The sequence below is a fragment of the Garra rufa genome, chromosome 24 (assembly GCF_049309525.1).
Source record: "Garra rufa chromosome 24, GarRuf1.0, whole genome shotgun sequence".
In the NCBI taxonomy this organism is placed as follows: Eukaryota; Metazoa; Chordata; class Actinopteri; order Cypriniformes; family Cyprinidae; genus Garra; species Garra rufa.
The window spans coordinates 38202727-38220561 of record NC_133384.1 but is presented as its reverse complement, the minus strand read 5'-3'; the positions used below and the strand labels follow the sequence as shown (position 1 = coordinate 38220561).

Here is a 17835-nt window from a genome sequence, read left to right as displayed (position 1 = left end):
TTTAAAGGTGATTTTCTCAGTATTTTGATTTTTTTGCATCCTCAGATTCCAGATTTTCAAACAGATGTATCTCGGCCAAATATTGTCCTATCTTAACAAACTATACTTCAATAGAAAGCTTATTTATTGAGCTTTCATATGATGTATATATCTCAGTTTTGTAAAATTTAACCTTATGACTGGTTTTGTGGTCCAGGGTCACAATTAAAAAACAGCAATAACAATTTCCATTAGCTAAATGATTTTAGAGATTTAAAAAAAATCAATACAAATTTATTTTTACTTCTAAAAAATTAATATTTTATTCATACACATACATACTTACTATTTTTATTTATTCTAAAAAAATGCACATTTTTACATAATAACATATTCCCAAATAGAAATTACAGCTGTTAAAGAAACAAATAAAAATAAACTTTTAGCTTATGAAATCTCAAACTTTTTTTAATGATATATTTTAAACCTATTTTTCTTTTTTGTCTTATGTTAGACACATATCTTTTTTTCTTACTTTTACTTAAACTAGGTGTGGCAATTTATTTAAATAAAATAATAATAAAATAATTATAAATAATTAAATTTCATAATTCTAATAACTGAATGTTTTTTCTTGGTTTATACTTTATGACCTGTAAAAAAATAAAGATAATAAAGAAATAAAAAAGAAACACACACGCATGCTATTTATTAATTATTTATCATTAATTTGATTAATCATAACTTATTTATTTTATTCATTCATTCTTTAATTCATTATTTTTATTTTTATAATAAAAAAACATTTTAATACCAAAATAATTGTGACTTTTCTAGTTTGTTTGTTTATTTATTTATATCAACCGCATTAGCAATCTCTGTTAGCTGTAAAATACATACATGTATATAAATAAATCTTCTTTGTTTTTTACTTTTAGAAATTAGGAGGGGCAATTTATTAAAAGGATAATATACAACAATAAATAATTCCACAATTCTAATAACTAAATGTTCTTCTTGGTTTACACTTTTATTATCAGTAAAAATAAAGAAATACAGAAAAGAAATTTTATTTACTATTTATAAATAAACGTATAAATAAATAAAAAATAATGAATAAAAACGTGAACATTTATTCATTCGTTCTTTAATTTAATTTTAAATTATTAATTGCATTTTTTATCATTTCATTTTTAATTTTTATGATTTTTTCCCCCATTTTCAAGCCTTTTCCACATTTCCACTTTTAAAATCTCATAAAATGAGAACCTTGTTGTAAAAATTACATCTGCCGAAGAAACAAATGAAAACAAAAAACTAATTTCAGCTTACATCTTCATTTTCAACCATCGCACAAAACCCAAATGATTTTCATCATAATGTGAAAAAGCCATTATGATGAACAGTTGCATTGCAATCAATGTTTATACAGTAGGGTCGTCACGCTCCACAAAACCAACAACAGTCCATAAAACTAATTCACCAGTCTTCTGTAAATGATCATCTGTGATGCTTTTATGCATCTTTCATGACTCTGACAGCATCGAGTCAGTGATACCTTCACGCTATGAAAATGAACAGCATTGCATCTTTTGTGACACACAGAAGAGTGAACGCGGTACAGGTGTGGAACGAGTAAACGATGACAGAGTGGCCTAACTAGTCCTTAAAGCGCCGCAGCATGACTTTATTCTTGTGTTCCGTCGCGTGTAGGCAGTGCACTTCTATATAAGCGCCACATTTCAAAGGCGTCTGAGTCAGGCTGCAGTTCTTGTGTAAAGGTCTCATGTACTGTGACACGAGGCGGTTTTGTCACTGTGAGGCCTGTAAACAGCAGGTGAGATGTGGAACTGGTTTTAAATGTCACATCCACCACCTACACGCTCCGAGGGGGTCGACAAGCCCTCGTTCAATGGCCAGTGTGTGTGTGTTTGATTAGAGGTGCGCCGCCGGTTCTCTGATAATCAACTCCAGCGTCGCGAGCAGATGCAATTTCCTGCCAATAATTGTTCGGCTGCAGTTCATGAATGAAAGAAGCCAATCAAAGTTATTAAAAAAGTCGAACGCTCGGAATCCCCTTCCCCCTGAGGACGCTCCAATTACACGTGCCAGACGTCTCGCAAAACGCCGCTTACAAAACGCTTCATTCACAGATTTCACACAAATGTCAAGCTAATAATATTAACACTCCGTGCCATTTTTCTGAAGCAGAATGCAAGCACGCACACACACAAAAAAACAACACAGACGTTTTACATTATATTAAGGTTATGCAACATCATAAGGACTCTAGCTGGTTTGTAAATAGAAAGGACAGAGAAATGTGATTTTAGCTTACTAAATCTACATTTTAAGCCTATTTTCAACTTCTTTGTGTTTTATTTAAGCATAATGACAGTTAATGTCAAATCTGCTTAATGTCAATGTATTGAAATACTATTTAAATAAAATGTATTAAAATAATTACATAAAATAATAAATAGTTAAATTCCAGAATTCCAATAACTCTATATATATATATATATAAAATGAAAAAAAAAGTATCTTCAAAGCAATGTAAAACATTTTTAGAAACATCTAGTAATCTAGTATTTCACTGCATTTATAAAAAAATTCCAAAAGTGTATCTTCAATGCATCATAAGAAATAATGTAAAAGTATTTAAATGCATTAAATAAAGTTACAGAATTATATCTTCAGTGCAGTGTAAAAAAAATAATAATATGAACGTCTAGTATTTAATGCATCAAATACAATTTAAAAAAGCATATTTTCAAGGCAATGTAAGAAATAATGTAAATTTCTAGTATTTAAATGCATTAAATAAATAAAAAAAATATATATATCTTCAATGCAATGCAAGACATAATTAAAAAATCTAGTAATCTAGTATAGGAATGCATTAATACAAAATTAAAAAGTATATATTCAATGCAATATATAATGTACACGTCTAGTATTTAAATCCATTGAAGAAAATTAAAGACTTCTATATTCGATACAATGCAAGAAATAATATACAAGTCTAGTTTCAATGCCATATAAGAAATTCTTTAAAGAAAATAGATTTTAATGCATTATATATATATATATATATACATACACACACACACACTTAAAATATATAAATAAAATCTTTAATGCAATGTAGAAAGTAATATAAAAGTCTAGAACTTAAATGCATTAAAAAAATAAAAAAACCCACAAATGTCTAGTATCTAAATGCACAAAATGAAAAAAAAAAAAAAAAAAAAAAAAAAAAAAAAAAAATAATAATAATAATAATAATAATAATAATAATAATAATAATTGTGCAATGCAAGCTCTACATGCATGAAATAAAAATGTGTATTCAATGGAATCTTAGAAACATTATTAAAGTCTAGTATTTGATTGTATAAATTAAATAGAAACATACACTAGAAGCCATACACTAGTATCTTGTAGTTGAATGCATGACATAAACTAAAAATGTACACCATCAATGCAATGTGAGAAATAATAAAGTCTCATATTTAAATGCATTAAATAAAACGTAAAAATTATATTTGCAAAGCAATGTAATAAATAATATAAAAAATCTAGTATTTGAATGCATTAATAAAAAACATAAAAATATGTACCATCAATGCCATGCAAATGTCTAGTATTTTAAATGCATGAAATAAAATGCTCCAGAAAGATTCAGAGAGTTAATATTAAATCACAATGCTATATAAAACAAAATCTAACAACATGGCCATGTGAAAATCCAAATGCACATGTGAGAGAGCCTGATTGAGAGCATGCAGCTGCCCTATCGGCTGTCTGTGGGCCAAAACTGTTGCCATAGCAGCACATTGTTTCGGTCACCTGCACAAAGGCGAGTTGCGGGGTCACATGTTCAAACCACACGGAGTGGCATTGTTCCACTGGCTTCCTGAGAGCTGCTGCTGTTGCCCTGGTGCAAACCTCACTTCAGAGTCACAAATATCAGAGCGACGGCGCCGCGCGCTGCTCAAAGGTTAATTAGAGACTAAATTAACATCAGCTCTTGTAAACATGACATATTCCGAAATTGCTGCTGTAGATGCTTGCAAAGAGTGCGTGGGGTTTGACTGAGCAAAACTCAGCCGCACTCGTTTTATTCTCCACAATCAAATACTGCATTCATGAATGTTTGCATGTGGAAACTCTACTCTACTGGCTCTGGAGAATCAGAGCGAGATCAGATCACCTTGCCTCTGGCTGTGTTTACAGACGCACATCTGTCATCTCAATCTGAGTGACCGGACTATCAAAATACTGTAAACTGGACATACAGCACTTTTACTGCTCACCAACACTTCATTTCTTTAATCAAAAATGATGCAAAAATGTGAAATATTATTACTATTTAAAATAGCTGATTTCTATGTGAATATCAGTTCAAATGTAATTTATTTCTGTGATCAAAGCTGAATTTTTTAGCATCATTCTAATGTGCTGATTTGCTGCTTAAGAAACATTTCTGATTATAAGCAATGTTGAAAACATCATTTACTATGTGTTAGTGTCATTTTTGATCAATTTAATACCAGTGTTATTATAGTGAAGTAAAAAATAAAATAAAATAATTAAATATTATTCTCATTTTCATTTAGTTTACCAATGTACTAAAATGATTAAAAGTAAAATTTTAATAAAATGAATAAAAACGTTGATATATATAAAAAAATAAAAAATTAATAATGACAAAATGACTACAATTTTAACTAAAGTTCAAACAGAAAATATAAAAACAAAAACTAATTTAAAATATTAATAAAAACAAGGTTATTTTAGTAACACATTTTATTAACATTTTAAATTTGTATTTATTTTTATTTCCCTTTTTCTTTATAATATTATTTCACGTGTTAGAAAGTGTGTTGTTTACTCTTATTTTAAAAAATGCCTAATAATAATAATAATAATAATAATAATAATAAATGTCTAATTAATAAATTAATGAATTAATAAAAAACTGAACCTTTAAATCATAATTGTTTCATTTTATTTAATGCATGTAATAATACTCTTATATAATATTTCTCGCATTGCATATAAAGATATATATAATTTTTTATATTGCATTGCACATATATACTTTTAAATTATTTTTTATTATTGCATTCGATTTCTAGATTTGTATATTTCTTGCATTACATTGAAAGAATATTTTTTTTTAATTGTATTTAAATAATAGACTTTTATAATATTAACTTAATTGCATTGAAGATATAATTAGTTTATTTTATTTAATGCATTAAAATACTGGACAAACATTATTTCTTGTATTGCATTGAAAATATGCTTTTTAAAATTGTATTTAATGCTTTCAATATTAGATTTTTTTCATTATTTCTAATATTACTATATATATATATATATATATATATATATATATATATATATATATATATATATATATATATATATATATATACTTTGATATATTAAATAAAAAAAAGAATTACACAGAGACTACAACTTTAACTGAAGTTAAAACAGAAGATATAAAAATAAAAAATAATTGAAAATATTATTATAAAAAAATTATACATATTTATTTATTTGCTCATTTTTTAAGTTAAAGTTTTTCAATGAACAAAAATTGTTTTATGGTTTTAGTTTACGTTTTAGTTTCTGTTCCAACCCTGATAAAAACTATTACAGCATCTCTATGATGCGAAAACAAACTTTTGAACAGTACAGTTTATTTGTTTACATTCATTTGCACAAGTGCTGTTATTTTTAGCTGCATTAGGCTCAAAATTACTCAATAAATGACACTGTAAAGTCTTTAAACGTGTGTTTAAAGTGCATTCAAACAAATACACAACATACAACCATTACATTATTGATCAGCTACAAAGATGAACCCATAAACCTCACGTAAGTCACTAAATATAGAGCTAATATGTGTGTCTGAGTGATTTCCAGTTGAAGTCGTGTCTCAGGTTAGACGTCACAAATACGCACTTGGCCTGCTAATAGGTGACCCGCTGCTCCGGTTACATTTCCTCTGTGGATCACAGTTTCCAAGACAGTGTTAAGTTCACTTGATAACACTGTAAACGGTAAATTATTCGTAAGCCTCTTGCTGACTTTTCAATAATTACGTTTGCCGCTGATGCCCAGAGGTCACAGGAGAGGTGAGAACCGACAAACCTCACAGTGACTCGCCGACTTACATCTTAGAAACACTTCAATAAAGTCTCATGTACACTTTAGATCAAACGCATTAGCCAACATGAACTAACATCTTACATCTTAGTTCATAAAACTACAGTTATTCATTGTTTGCTCAATGTAGTATTGCTGAGATAAAGAAATAATGACTAAATTTGAGACAAACATGAGAGCTCAATGACAACAGACTGCAATCCAAAGTCAGATCTCAATATCAACTCAAATATTTCTCATTAAATTGAAACCAAGTAAAGAACTCTATGAAAATCAAAGCCTGCAAGTGAGTCAGATCTCATCATGAACTAAAATATTTTTCACATTTTTGAGACAAAATTGAGAACTCTTTGAAAACCAAAGCCTGCAATCAAATCAGATCTTAAAATGAACTCAAATATTTCTCAATATATTTTTTAAGAAAAATTGATAGTTCTAAACCAAATCCTGCGATCAAGGCAAACATCTCAATATGAACTTAAATATTTGACTTGAGAATACTATGAAAACCAAAGTTTGCAATCAAATCAGATCTTAAAATGAACTCAAATATTTCTCAATATATTTCTGCGGAAAAAAAAAATAGTTTTAAACCAAAACCTGCAATCAAGGCGAACATCTCAAGATGAACTCAAATATTTCTCAAAGTTGAGAACGCTATGAAAACCAAAGTCTGAAATCAAATCAGATCTCAATTTGAACTCAAATATTTCTCAAAACATTTCTGAGAAGAAAAAAATAGTTTTAAACCAAAACCTGCAATCAAGGCGAACATCTCAAGATAAACTCAAATATTTCTCAAAGTTGAGAACGCTATGAAAATTAAAGCCTGCAATCAAATTAGATCTTAATATGAACTCAAATATTTCTCAATATATTTGAGGAAAAATTGATAGTTCTAAACCAAATCCTGCGATCAAGGCAAACATCTCAATATGAACTTAAATATTTGAGTTGAGAATACTATGAAAACCAAAGTCTGAAATCAAATCAGATCTCAATATGAACTCAAATATTTCTCAATACATTTCTGAGAAGAAAAAAATAGTTTTAAACCAAAACCTGCAATCAAGGCAAACATCTCAAGATGAACTCAAATATTTCTCAAGTTGAGAACGCTATGAAAACCAAAGCCTGAAATCAAATCAGATCTCGATTTGAACTCAAATATTTCTCAATAAATTTTTTAGGAAAAATGATAGTTCTAAACCAAAACCTGCCAAAACCAAAATATCTTAATATGAACTCAAATATTTCTCAATATATTTGAGGAAAAATTGATAGTTCTAAACCAAATCCTGCGATCAAGTCAAACATCTCAATATGAACTTAAATATTTGAGTTGAGAATACTATGAAAACCAAAGTCTGAAATCAAATCAGATCTTAAAATTAACTCAAATATTTCTCAATACATTTCTGAGAAAAAAAAAATAGTTTTAAACCAAAACCTGCAATCAAGGCAAACATCTCAAGATGAACTCAAATATTTCTCAAATTTGAGAACGCTATGAAAACCAAAGTCTGAAATCAAATCAGATCTCAATTTGAACTCAAATATTTCTCAATAAATTTTTGAGGAAAAATGATAGTTCTAAACCAAAACCTGCCAAAACCAAAATATCTTAATATGAACTCAAATATTTCTCAATACATTTCTGAGAAAAAAAATAAAACTAGTTTTAAACCAAAACCTGCAATCAAGTCAAATATCTCAATGTGAACTCAAATATTTCTCAAAGTTGAGAACGCTATGAAAACCAAAGCCTGAAATCAAATCAGATCTCAGTGTGAACTCAAATATTTCTTAACACATTTCTGGGACAAATTTGAGAACGCTATGAAAATTAAAGCCTGTGATCAAATCAGATCTAAATATAAACTCAAATATTTCTCAATATATTTTTGAAGAAAAATTGATAGTTCTAAACCAAAACCTGCAATCAAGTCAAATATCTCAATATGAACTTAAATATTTGAGTTGAGAATACTATGAAAACCAAAGCTTGCAATCAAATCAGATCTTAAAATGAACTCAAATATTTCTCAAAACATTTCTGAGAAGAAAAAAATAGTTTTAAACCAAAACCTGCAATCAAGGCAAACATCTCAAGATGAACTCAAATATTTCTCAAAGTTGAGAACGCTATGAAAACCAAAGTCTGAAATCAAATCAGATCTCAATTTGAACTCAAATATTTCTCAATAAATTGAGGAAAAATGATAGTTCTAAACCAAAAGCTGCCAAAACCAAAATATCTTAATATGAACTCAAATATTTCTCAATACATTTCTGAGAAAAAAAATAAAACTAGTTTTAAACCAAAACCTGCAATCAAGTCAAATATCTCAATGTGAACTCAAATATTTCTTAACACATTTTTGGAACAAATTTGAGAACTCCATGGAAGCCAAAGCCTGTGACCAAATCAGATCTTAATATGAACTCAAATATTTCTCAATATATTTCTGCGGAAAAAAAAAAAGTTTTAAACCAAAACCTGCAATCAAGGCGAACATCTCAAGATGAACTCAAATATTTCTCAAAGTTGAGAACGCTATGAAAACCAAAGTCTGAAATCAAATCAGATCTCAATTTGAACTCAAATGTTTCTCAAAACATTTCTGAGAAGAAAAAAATAGTTTTAAACCAAAACCTGCAATCAAGGCGAACATCTCAAGATGAACTCAAATATTTCTCAAGTTGAGAACGCTATGAAAACCAAAGCCTGAAATCAAATCAGATCTCAATTTGAACTCAAATATTTATCAATAAATTTTTGAGGAAAAATGATAGTTCTAAACCAAAACCTGCCAAAACCAAAATATCTTAATATGAACTCAAATATTTCTCAATACATTTCTGAGAAAAAAAAAATTGTTTTAAACCAAAACCTGCAATCAAGTCAAATATCTCAATGTGAACTCAAATATTTCTCAAAGTTGAGAACTCAATGAAAACTAAAGTCTGCAAATAAGTCAAATCTCAATGTGAACTCAAATATTTCTCAACACATTTCATGGACAGATTTGGGAACTCTATGGAAACCAAAGCCTGTGATCAATATGAACTTAAATTTCTCAGTAAATGTTTGAGACAAAGTTGAGAACTCTATGAAAACCAAAACCTGCAATCAAATCAGATCTTAAAATTAACTCAAATATTTCTCAATACATTTCTGAGAAAAAAAAATAGTTTTAAACCAAAACCTGCAATCAAGGCAAACATCTCAAGATGAACTCAAATATTTCTCAAATTTGAGAACGCTATGAAAACCAAAGTCTGAAATCAAATCAGATCTCAATTTGAACTCAAATATTTCTCAATAAATTTTTGAGGAAAAATGATAGTTCTAAACCAAAACCTGCCAAAACCAAAATATCTTAATATGAACTCAAATATTTCTCAATACATTTCTGAGAGAAAAAAAATTGTTTTAAACCAAAACCTGCAATCAAGTCAAATATCTCAATGTGAACTCAAATATTTCTCAAAGTTGAGAACGCTATGAAAACCAAAGCCTGAAATCAAATCAGATCTCTTTGTGAACTCAAATATTTCTTAACACATTTCTGGGACAAATTTGAGAACGCTATGAAAATTAAAGCCTGTGATCAAATCAGATCTAAATATAAACTCAAATATTTCTCAATATATTTTTGAAGAAAAATTGATAGTTCTAAACCAAAACCTGCAATCAAGTCAAATATCTCAATATGAACTTAAATATTTGAGTTGAGAATACTATGAAAACCAAAGCTTGCAATCAAATCAGATCTTAAAATGAACTCAAATATTTCTCAAAACATTTCTGAGAAGAAAAAAATAGTTTTAAACCAAAACCTGCAATCAAGTCAAACATCTCAAGATGAACTCAAATATTTCTCAAAGTTGAGAACGCTATGAAAATTAAAGCCTGCAATCAAATCAGATCTTAATATGAACTAAAATATTTCTCAATATATTTGAGGAAAAATTGATAGTTCTAAACCAAATCCTGCGATCAAGGCAAACATCTCAAGATGAACTTAAATATTTGAGTTGAGAATACTATGAAAACCAAAGCTTGCAATCAAATCAGATCTTAAAATGAACTCAAATATTTCTCAATAAATTTCTGAGAAGAAAAAAATAGTTTTAAACCAAAACCTGCAATCAAGACGAACATCTCGAAGATGAACTCAAATATTTCTCAAAGTTGAGAACTCAATGAAAAGCAAAGTCTGAAATCAAATCAGATCTCAATTTGAACTCAAATATTTCTCAATAAATTTTTGAGGAAAAATGATAGTTCTAAACCAAAACCTGCCAAAACCAAAATATCTTAATATGAACTCAAATATTTCTCAATACATTTCTGAGGGAAAAAAAATTGTTTTAAACCAAAACCTGCAATCAAGTCAAATATCTCAATGTGAACTCAAATATTTCTCAAAGTTGAGAACTCAATGAAAACTAAAGTCTGCAAATAAGTCAAATCTCAATGTGAACTCAAATATTTCTCAACACATTTCATGGACAGATTTGGGAACTCTATGGAAACCAAAGCCTGTGATCAATATGAACTTAAATTTCTCAGTAAATGTTTGAGACAAAGTTGAGAACTCTATGAAAACCAAAACCTGCAATCAAATCAGATCTTAAAATTAACTCAAATATTTCTCAATACATTTCTGAGAAAAAAAAAATAGTTTTAAACCAAAACCTGCAATCAAGGCAAACATCTCAAGATGAACTCAAATATTTCTCAAATTTGAGAACGCTATGAAAAGCAAAGTCTGAAATCAAATCAGATCTCAATTTGAACTCAAATATTTCTCAATAAATTTTTGAGGAAAAATGATAGTTCTAAACCAAAACCTGCCAAAACCAAAATATCTTAATATGAACTCAAATATTTCTCAATACATTTCTGAGAAAAAAAATAAAACTAGTTTTAAACCAAAACCTGCAATCAAGTCAAATATCTCAATGTGAACTCAAATATTTCTCAAAGTTGAGAACTCAATGAAAACTAAAGTCTGCAATTAAGTCAAATCTCAATGTGAACTCAAATATTTCTCAAGTTGAGAATACTATGAAAACCAAAGCCTGAAATCAAATCAGATCTCAATTTGAACTCAAATGTTTCTCAAAACATTTCTGAGAAGAAAAAAATAGTTTTAAACCAAAACCTGCAATCAAGGCAAACATCTCAATATGAACTCAAATATTTCTCAAGTTGAGAACGCTATGAAAACCAAAGCCTGAAATCAAATCAGATCTCAATTTGAACTCAAATATTTCTCAATAAATTTTTGAGGAAAAATGATAGTTCTAAACCAAAACCTGCCAAAACCAAAATATCTTAATATGAACTCAAATATTTCTCAATACATTTCTGAGGGAAAAAAAATTGTTTTAAACCAAAACCTGCAATCAAGTCAAATATCTCAATGTGAACTCAAATATTTCTCAAAGTTGAGAACTCAATGAAAACTAAAGTCTGCAAATAAGTCAAATCTCAATGTGAACTCAAATATTTCTCAACACATTTCATGGACAGATTTGGGAACTCTATGGAAACCAAAGCCTGTGATCAATATGAACTTAAATTTCTCAGTAAATGTTTGAGACAAAGTTGAGAACTCTATGAAAACCAAAGCCTGCAATCAAATCAGATCTTAAAATTAACTCAAATATTTCTCAATACATTTCTGAGAAAAAAAAATAGTTTTAAACCAAAACCTGCAATCAGGCAAACATCTCAAGATGAACTCAAATATTTCTCAAGTTGAGAACGCTATGAAAACCAAAGTCTGAAATCAAATCAGATCTCAATTTGAACTCAAATATTTCTCAATAAATTTTTTGAGGAAAAATGATAGTTCTAAACCAAAACCTGCCAAAACCAAAATATCTTAATATGAACTCAAATATTTCTCAACACATTTCTGAGAAAAAAAAATAAAACTAGTTTTAAACCAAAACCTGCAATCAAGTCAAATATCTCAATGTGAACTCAAATATTTCTCAAAGTTGAGAACGCTATGAAAACCAAAGCCTGAAATCAAATCAGATCTCTTTGTGAACTCAAATATTTCTTAACACATTTCTGGGACAAATTTGAGAACTCCATGGAAGCCAAAGCCTGTGATCAAATCAGATCTAAATATAAACTCAAATATTTCTCAATATATTTTTGAAGAAAAATTGATAGTTCTAAACCAAAACCTGCAATCAAGTCAAATATCTCAATGTGAACTCAAATATTTCTCAAAGTTGAGAACGCTATGAAAATTAAAGCCTGCAATCAAATTAGATCTTAATATGAACTAAAATATTTCTCAATATATTTGAGGAAAAATTGATAGTTCTAAACCAAATCCTGCGATCAAGGCAAACATCTCAATATGAACTTAAATATTTGAGTTGAGAATACTATGAAAACCAAAGCTTGCAATCAAATCAGATCTTAAAATTAACTCAAATATTTCTCAATACATTTCTGAGAAAAAAAATAAAACTAGTTTTAAACCAAAACCTGCAATCAAGTCAAATATCTCAATGTGAACTCAAATATTTCTCAAAGTTGAGAACGCTATGAAAACCAAAGCCTGAAATCAAATCAGATCTCAGTGTGAACTCAAATATTTCTTAACACATTTCTGGGACAAATTTGAGAACTCCATGGAAGCCAAAGCCTGTGACCAAATTAGATCTTAATATGAACTAAAATATTTCTCAATATATTTGAGGAAAAATTGATAGTTCTAAACCAAATCCTGCGATCAAGGCAAACATCTCAATATGAACTTAAATATTTGAGTTGAGAATACTATGAAAACCAAAGCTTGCAATCAAATCAGATCTCAATTTGAACTCAAATATTTCTCAATAAATTTTTGAGGAAAAATGATAGTTCTAAACCAAAACCTGCCAAAACCAAAATATCTTAATATGAACTCAAATATTTCTCAATACATTTCTGAGAAAAAAAAAATTGTTTTAAACCAAAACCTGCAATCAAGTCAAATATCTCAATGTGAACTCAAATATTTCTCAAAGTTGAGAACTCAATGAAAACTAAAGTCTGCAAATAAGTCAAATCTCAATGTGAACTCAAATATTTCTCAACACATTTCATGGACAGATTTGGGAACTCTATGGAAACCAAAGCCTGTGATCAATATGAACTTAAATATTTCTCAGTAAATGTTTGAGACAAAGTTGAGAACTCTATGAAAACCTGCAATCAAATCAGATCTCCGTATGAAATATTTTTCAATGCATTTGAGACAAAATTGCAACTTCTAACTCATTTGAGAACTCACCAGGAAACAGATTTGTGTTTTGGGGTCACTAACTTGGGCCCTTCTCTTGTATTTTCAAAGAGCGCTGTTAGTTGTGATGTCAGACGCTGTTCCATTGATCAGGACATTTGTGTTTAGTGATTCCCAGGTAAAGATCTGGACTGTGACAAGCGATAAACCTGCCGTGATTCAGGTGACCCAAAATCCCACTGGAAGCTCAGGGCCAAAGATCAATGTGTTATTTTAGCTACTGTAAAATCAAAGCTTCCGGCTCAGAGTCCAGTGAACTCACACAGCGCTGGTCAATACTGGAGCTTCACACGGCCTCCACAAATGAGCTTCAGACGCTCAGACAGTTAGATATTGTATATTATAGTAGAGCAAGTGATATTGAACAAAACCTATCAGTGAAACCCTGTTTTGTTAACATCTAAAATTGTAAAGACACTTCATTGCATTCAATATGAAATTAATAAATAAATACATAAAATCCAGTAAATTTAGGCAGACAGCAGTCAGAACACAAACTCAGCTAAATATCAGAATCTAAAACAAAAGCATTTGTTAAATGTCAACATTTGAAGTGAGTTGTGTAATTCTATTTGGGTCACATAATCTGTTGTGACAGAAACAGCGTGAGAGCCTGATCCAGACAGATTCAGAGATTTTAGGAGGTTACCGTGTGTCATTTGGGGTAGGATGCTGGTCATAAGGTCTAGTATTACTTTAATATTATTATTAAAATATTATTTTTGAATTTTTTGTCATTTTATGTGGTTTTGTCATTTAAATTAGATATTTAAAAAATAGATTTATTTTTTTTATTTGAAATTTTAGATAATTGTATTTTTTTTATTTATTTTTTTATTTTCCATTAATAATTTAAGTGTTTGAATGTAAACTTTGGTTATTCATTTTTGCTTAGTTTTAAGTTTTTAATTTATTTCCAGCTTTATATTTTAGTTTGTATTAACAATAATAACCCTGCACCCTCAAGTCTCTATAAAATCCAATGCAAATCTGTTGTGACAGAAACAGCGTGAGAGCCTGATCCAGAGAGATTCAGAGATTTTAGGAGGTTACCGTGTGTAATTTGGGGTAGTTACTTTAATATTATTATTAAAATATTATTTTTGAATTTTTAGTAATTTTATGTGGTTTTGTCATTTAATTTATATATTTAAAAATATATTTTTTTACTTTAAGTTTTAGATAATTTTTTTATTATTATTATTATTTTCAGTTAATAATTTAAGTGTTTGAATGTAAACTTTAGTTAATAGTTTTTGCTTTTTTTTTAGATTTATAATTTTTTCCCCATCTTTATATTTTAATTTTGATTAACAATAATAAACCTGCACCCTCAATTCTCTATAAAATTCAATGCGAATCTGTTGTGACAGAAACAGCGTGAGAGCCTGATCCAGAGAGATTCAGAGATTTTAGGTTACAATTTGTCATTTAGAGTAGTTACCTTAATATTATTATTAAAATATTATTTTTGAATTTTTAGTAATTTTGTGTGGTTTTGTCATTTAATTTACATATTTAAAAATAGGTTTAAATTTTTTATAGCAAATGTTTGCTTAGTTTTAGGTTTTGAATTTCTTTCTAGCTTTAGATTTAGTTTTCATCAACAACAATAACCCTGCACCCTCAAGTCTCTATAAAATTCAATGCAAATCTGTTGTGACAGAAACAGTGTGAGAGCCTGATCCAGAGAGATTCAGAGATTTTAGGAGGTTACCGTGTGTCATTTGGGGTAGGATACTGGTCATAAGGTCTAGTATTACTTTAATATTATTATTAAAATATAATATTAGAATTTTTAGTAATTTTATGTTTTTTTGTCATTAAATTTATATATTTTAAAAAAGTTTTTTTTTTATTTTTTTTTTATTTTAAGTTTTAGATCATTGTATTATTATTTCTTTTATTTTCAGTGTATTACTTCTCCAGAGAGATTCAGAGATTTTAGGAGGTTACAGTGTGTCATTTAGAGTAGTTACTTTAATATTATTATTAAAATATTATTAGAATTTTTAGTAATTTTATGTGGTTTTGTCATTTAATTTATATATTTGAAAAAAAAAATGTATAACAAGTTTAAGAAAAAAAATTTTTTTTTTCAGTTAATAATTTAAGTGTTTGAATGTAAACTTAAGTAAATTTTTGTTTAGTTTTAGATTTTAATTTTTTTTCCAGCTTTTTATTTTATTTCTCATTAACAAAAATAACCCTGCACCCTCAAGTCTCTATAAAATTCAATGGAAGTCTGTCGGATTTTTTTTTCAGTTTCAGTTTTATCATCGCTCACTAAAGTCCCAATCCATCTCTCCCCACCTCACCAGAGCTACAATAAAATGCTGTATGCTCATATTCTCCTAACACAATGAGGGTTGCCCTCTCTGCAGGAAAGCCAAGGACCCACAGAGGAATAAATCACAGCTCGGCCACCAGCGTGGCATTTCAATATGTGAGATGAGACGCCTCTATCAGCTGGCCTTGAATCCACGGCACCATACCGACACCAGGGGCTTTGCGTCCGGTTCAGAGGGGTTAAAAAAACAAGCGTGATGCATTTGATCCCGTTTCACGCTAGAAATGATGAGTCTTTTCCACCTGAGCCCGGCACATTTACCTAATTGGGTAAATTCTGATGTGACTTTTGGACCAATCCTGCTACTTCAATGCATTTTTAAATTACATTTCTAAAACGTACTGTACATGTGACAGCAAACATGCTAACATTACATTCCCAGCACCTCAGGCATAAAATATTAAATTGTGTTCTCTGACGCAGTTGAGCGTGGCATGTGCCGTCAGGTTTAAAGGGCAGAGGAGGCTGTGCTGGTTTGTTGTGGTTATGGTATGGCAGGTAGAGCTCACCTGAGGATGAGGAGGATGCATGAGGTGTGTGAGAGCAGCTGGGGGTGGAGCCACACACACACACACACACACACACACACACACACACACACACACACACACACACACACTTCCCATTACCTGCACTGACTCATCCTGCAATTATCCTGAAATAAACAGGTTATTTGAATTCATGGAATTATGACTCAAGCGTTTCTAGAAGAATCTGCTACATTTAGAGCTCAGACTGAAAAGGCTTTAAAGCTTTTATGTCTCATTATGGTGAAAATATTTGACCTGAGGACAGGGGTAATGATTTTAAATTAATTTAAGTGGTAACGGACAGACGATATAGATGGATCGATAGAATGATAGATAGAACGATACACAGAAGGGTGGATGGATGGACGGGACGGACGAATGGATGAATAGATGGATGGACAGAAGAATGGATGGATGGACTAATGGATGAAAAGATGGATGGACAGAAGGACGGACGATCGGAATGATAGACTGGATGGACGGATGGATGGACGGACGGACGGACGGAATGATAGACTGGATGGACGGATGGATGGACAGATGAACATTGGACAGATGGATGGACAGAATGATAGACTGAACGATTCACGGATGGAAGGATGGATGGACAGAAGGATGGATGGACGGACAAATGGATGGATGAACAGAAGGATGGATGGATGGACAGAATGATATACGGAACAATTTCACGAATGGATGGATGGATGGATGAATGGATGGATGGACAATGGACAGATGGATGGATGGACAGAATGATAGACAGAACGATTCACGGATGGAATGATGGGATGGACGGACGGATGGATGGACGGACGGATGGATGGACGGACGGATGGATGGACAGAATGATAGACAGAACAATTCACGAATGGATGGATGGATGGATGGATGGATGGACAGAATGATAGACAGAACAATTCACGGATGGATGGATGGATGGACAATTCTTTGGATGGATAGACAGGATGATAGACAGAACAACACACAGAAGGATGGATGGACAAAATTACGGACAATTATGGATGGATGGATAGAATGATAGACAGAATGGTAGAATTATAGATGGATGGATGAATGGACGGACGGACGGACAGATGGATGGATAGATAGAACGATAGATGAAAGGACAGGATGACGGAATTATGGATGTACAGAATGATAGACAGAAGGATGGATGGATGCACAGCATGATAGACAGAACAATAGAATTATAGATGGATTATAGATGGATGGATGGATGGATGGATGGATGGATGTACAGAACTATGGACAGAATGATGGATGGATGATGGACAGAACGATGCATGGACAGATAGACAGAAACAATACATAGAATCAAGGATGGATGGATAGAATGATAGACAAAATGAAAAACATAAGTATGGATTGGACAGACAGAAACAAAAAGAATTGATGGATTGATGGGTAGATGAATGGACAGAATGATAGACCGAATGATGAATGGATG

The 17835-nt window shown here is 30.2% G+C and overlaps 1 protein-coding gene across 1 annotated transcript in view; it reads right to left on the bottom strand.

Annotated features, from left to right (window-relative positions):
• Positions 1–17835, bottom strand: part of LOC141300379 (sodium channel protein type 2 subunit alpha-like) — a 55558-nt gene that overhangs the window by 28766 nt on the left and 8957 nt on the right. The window contains exons 4-5 of the mRNA XM_073830652.1: positions 16257–16346; positions 15801–15865 (exon numbers count right to left, since the gene is read on the bottom strand). Coding sequence (XP_073686753.1) covers positions 15801–15865; positions 16257–16346 — 155 coding nt within the window. The remainder of the gene's footprint in view (positions 1–15800; positions 15866–16256; positions 16347–17835) is intronic.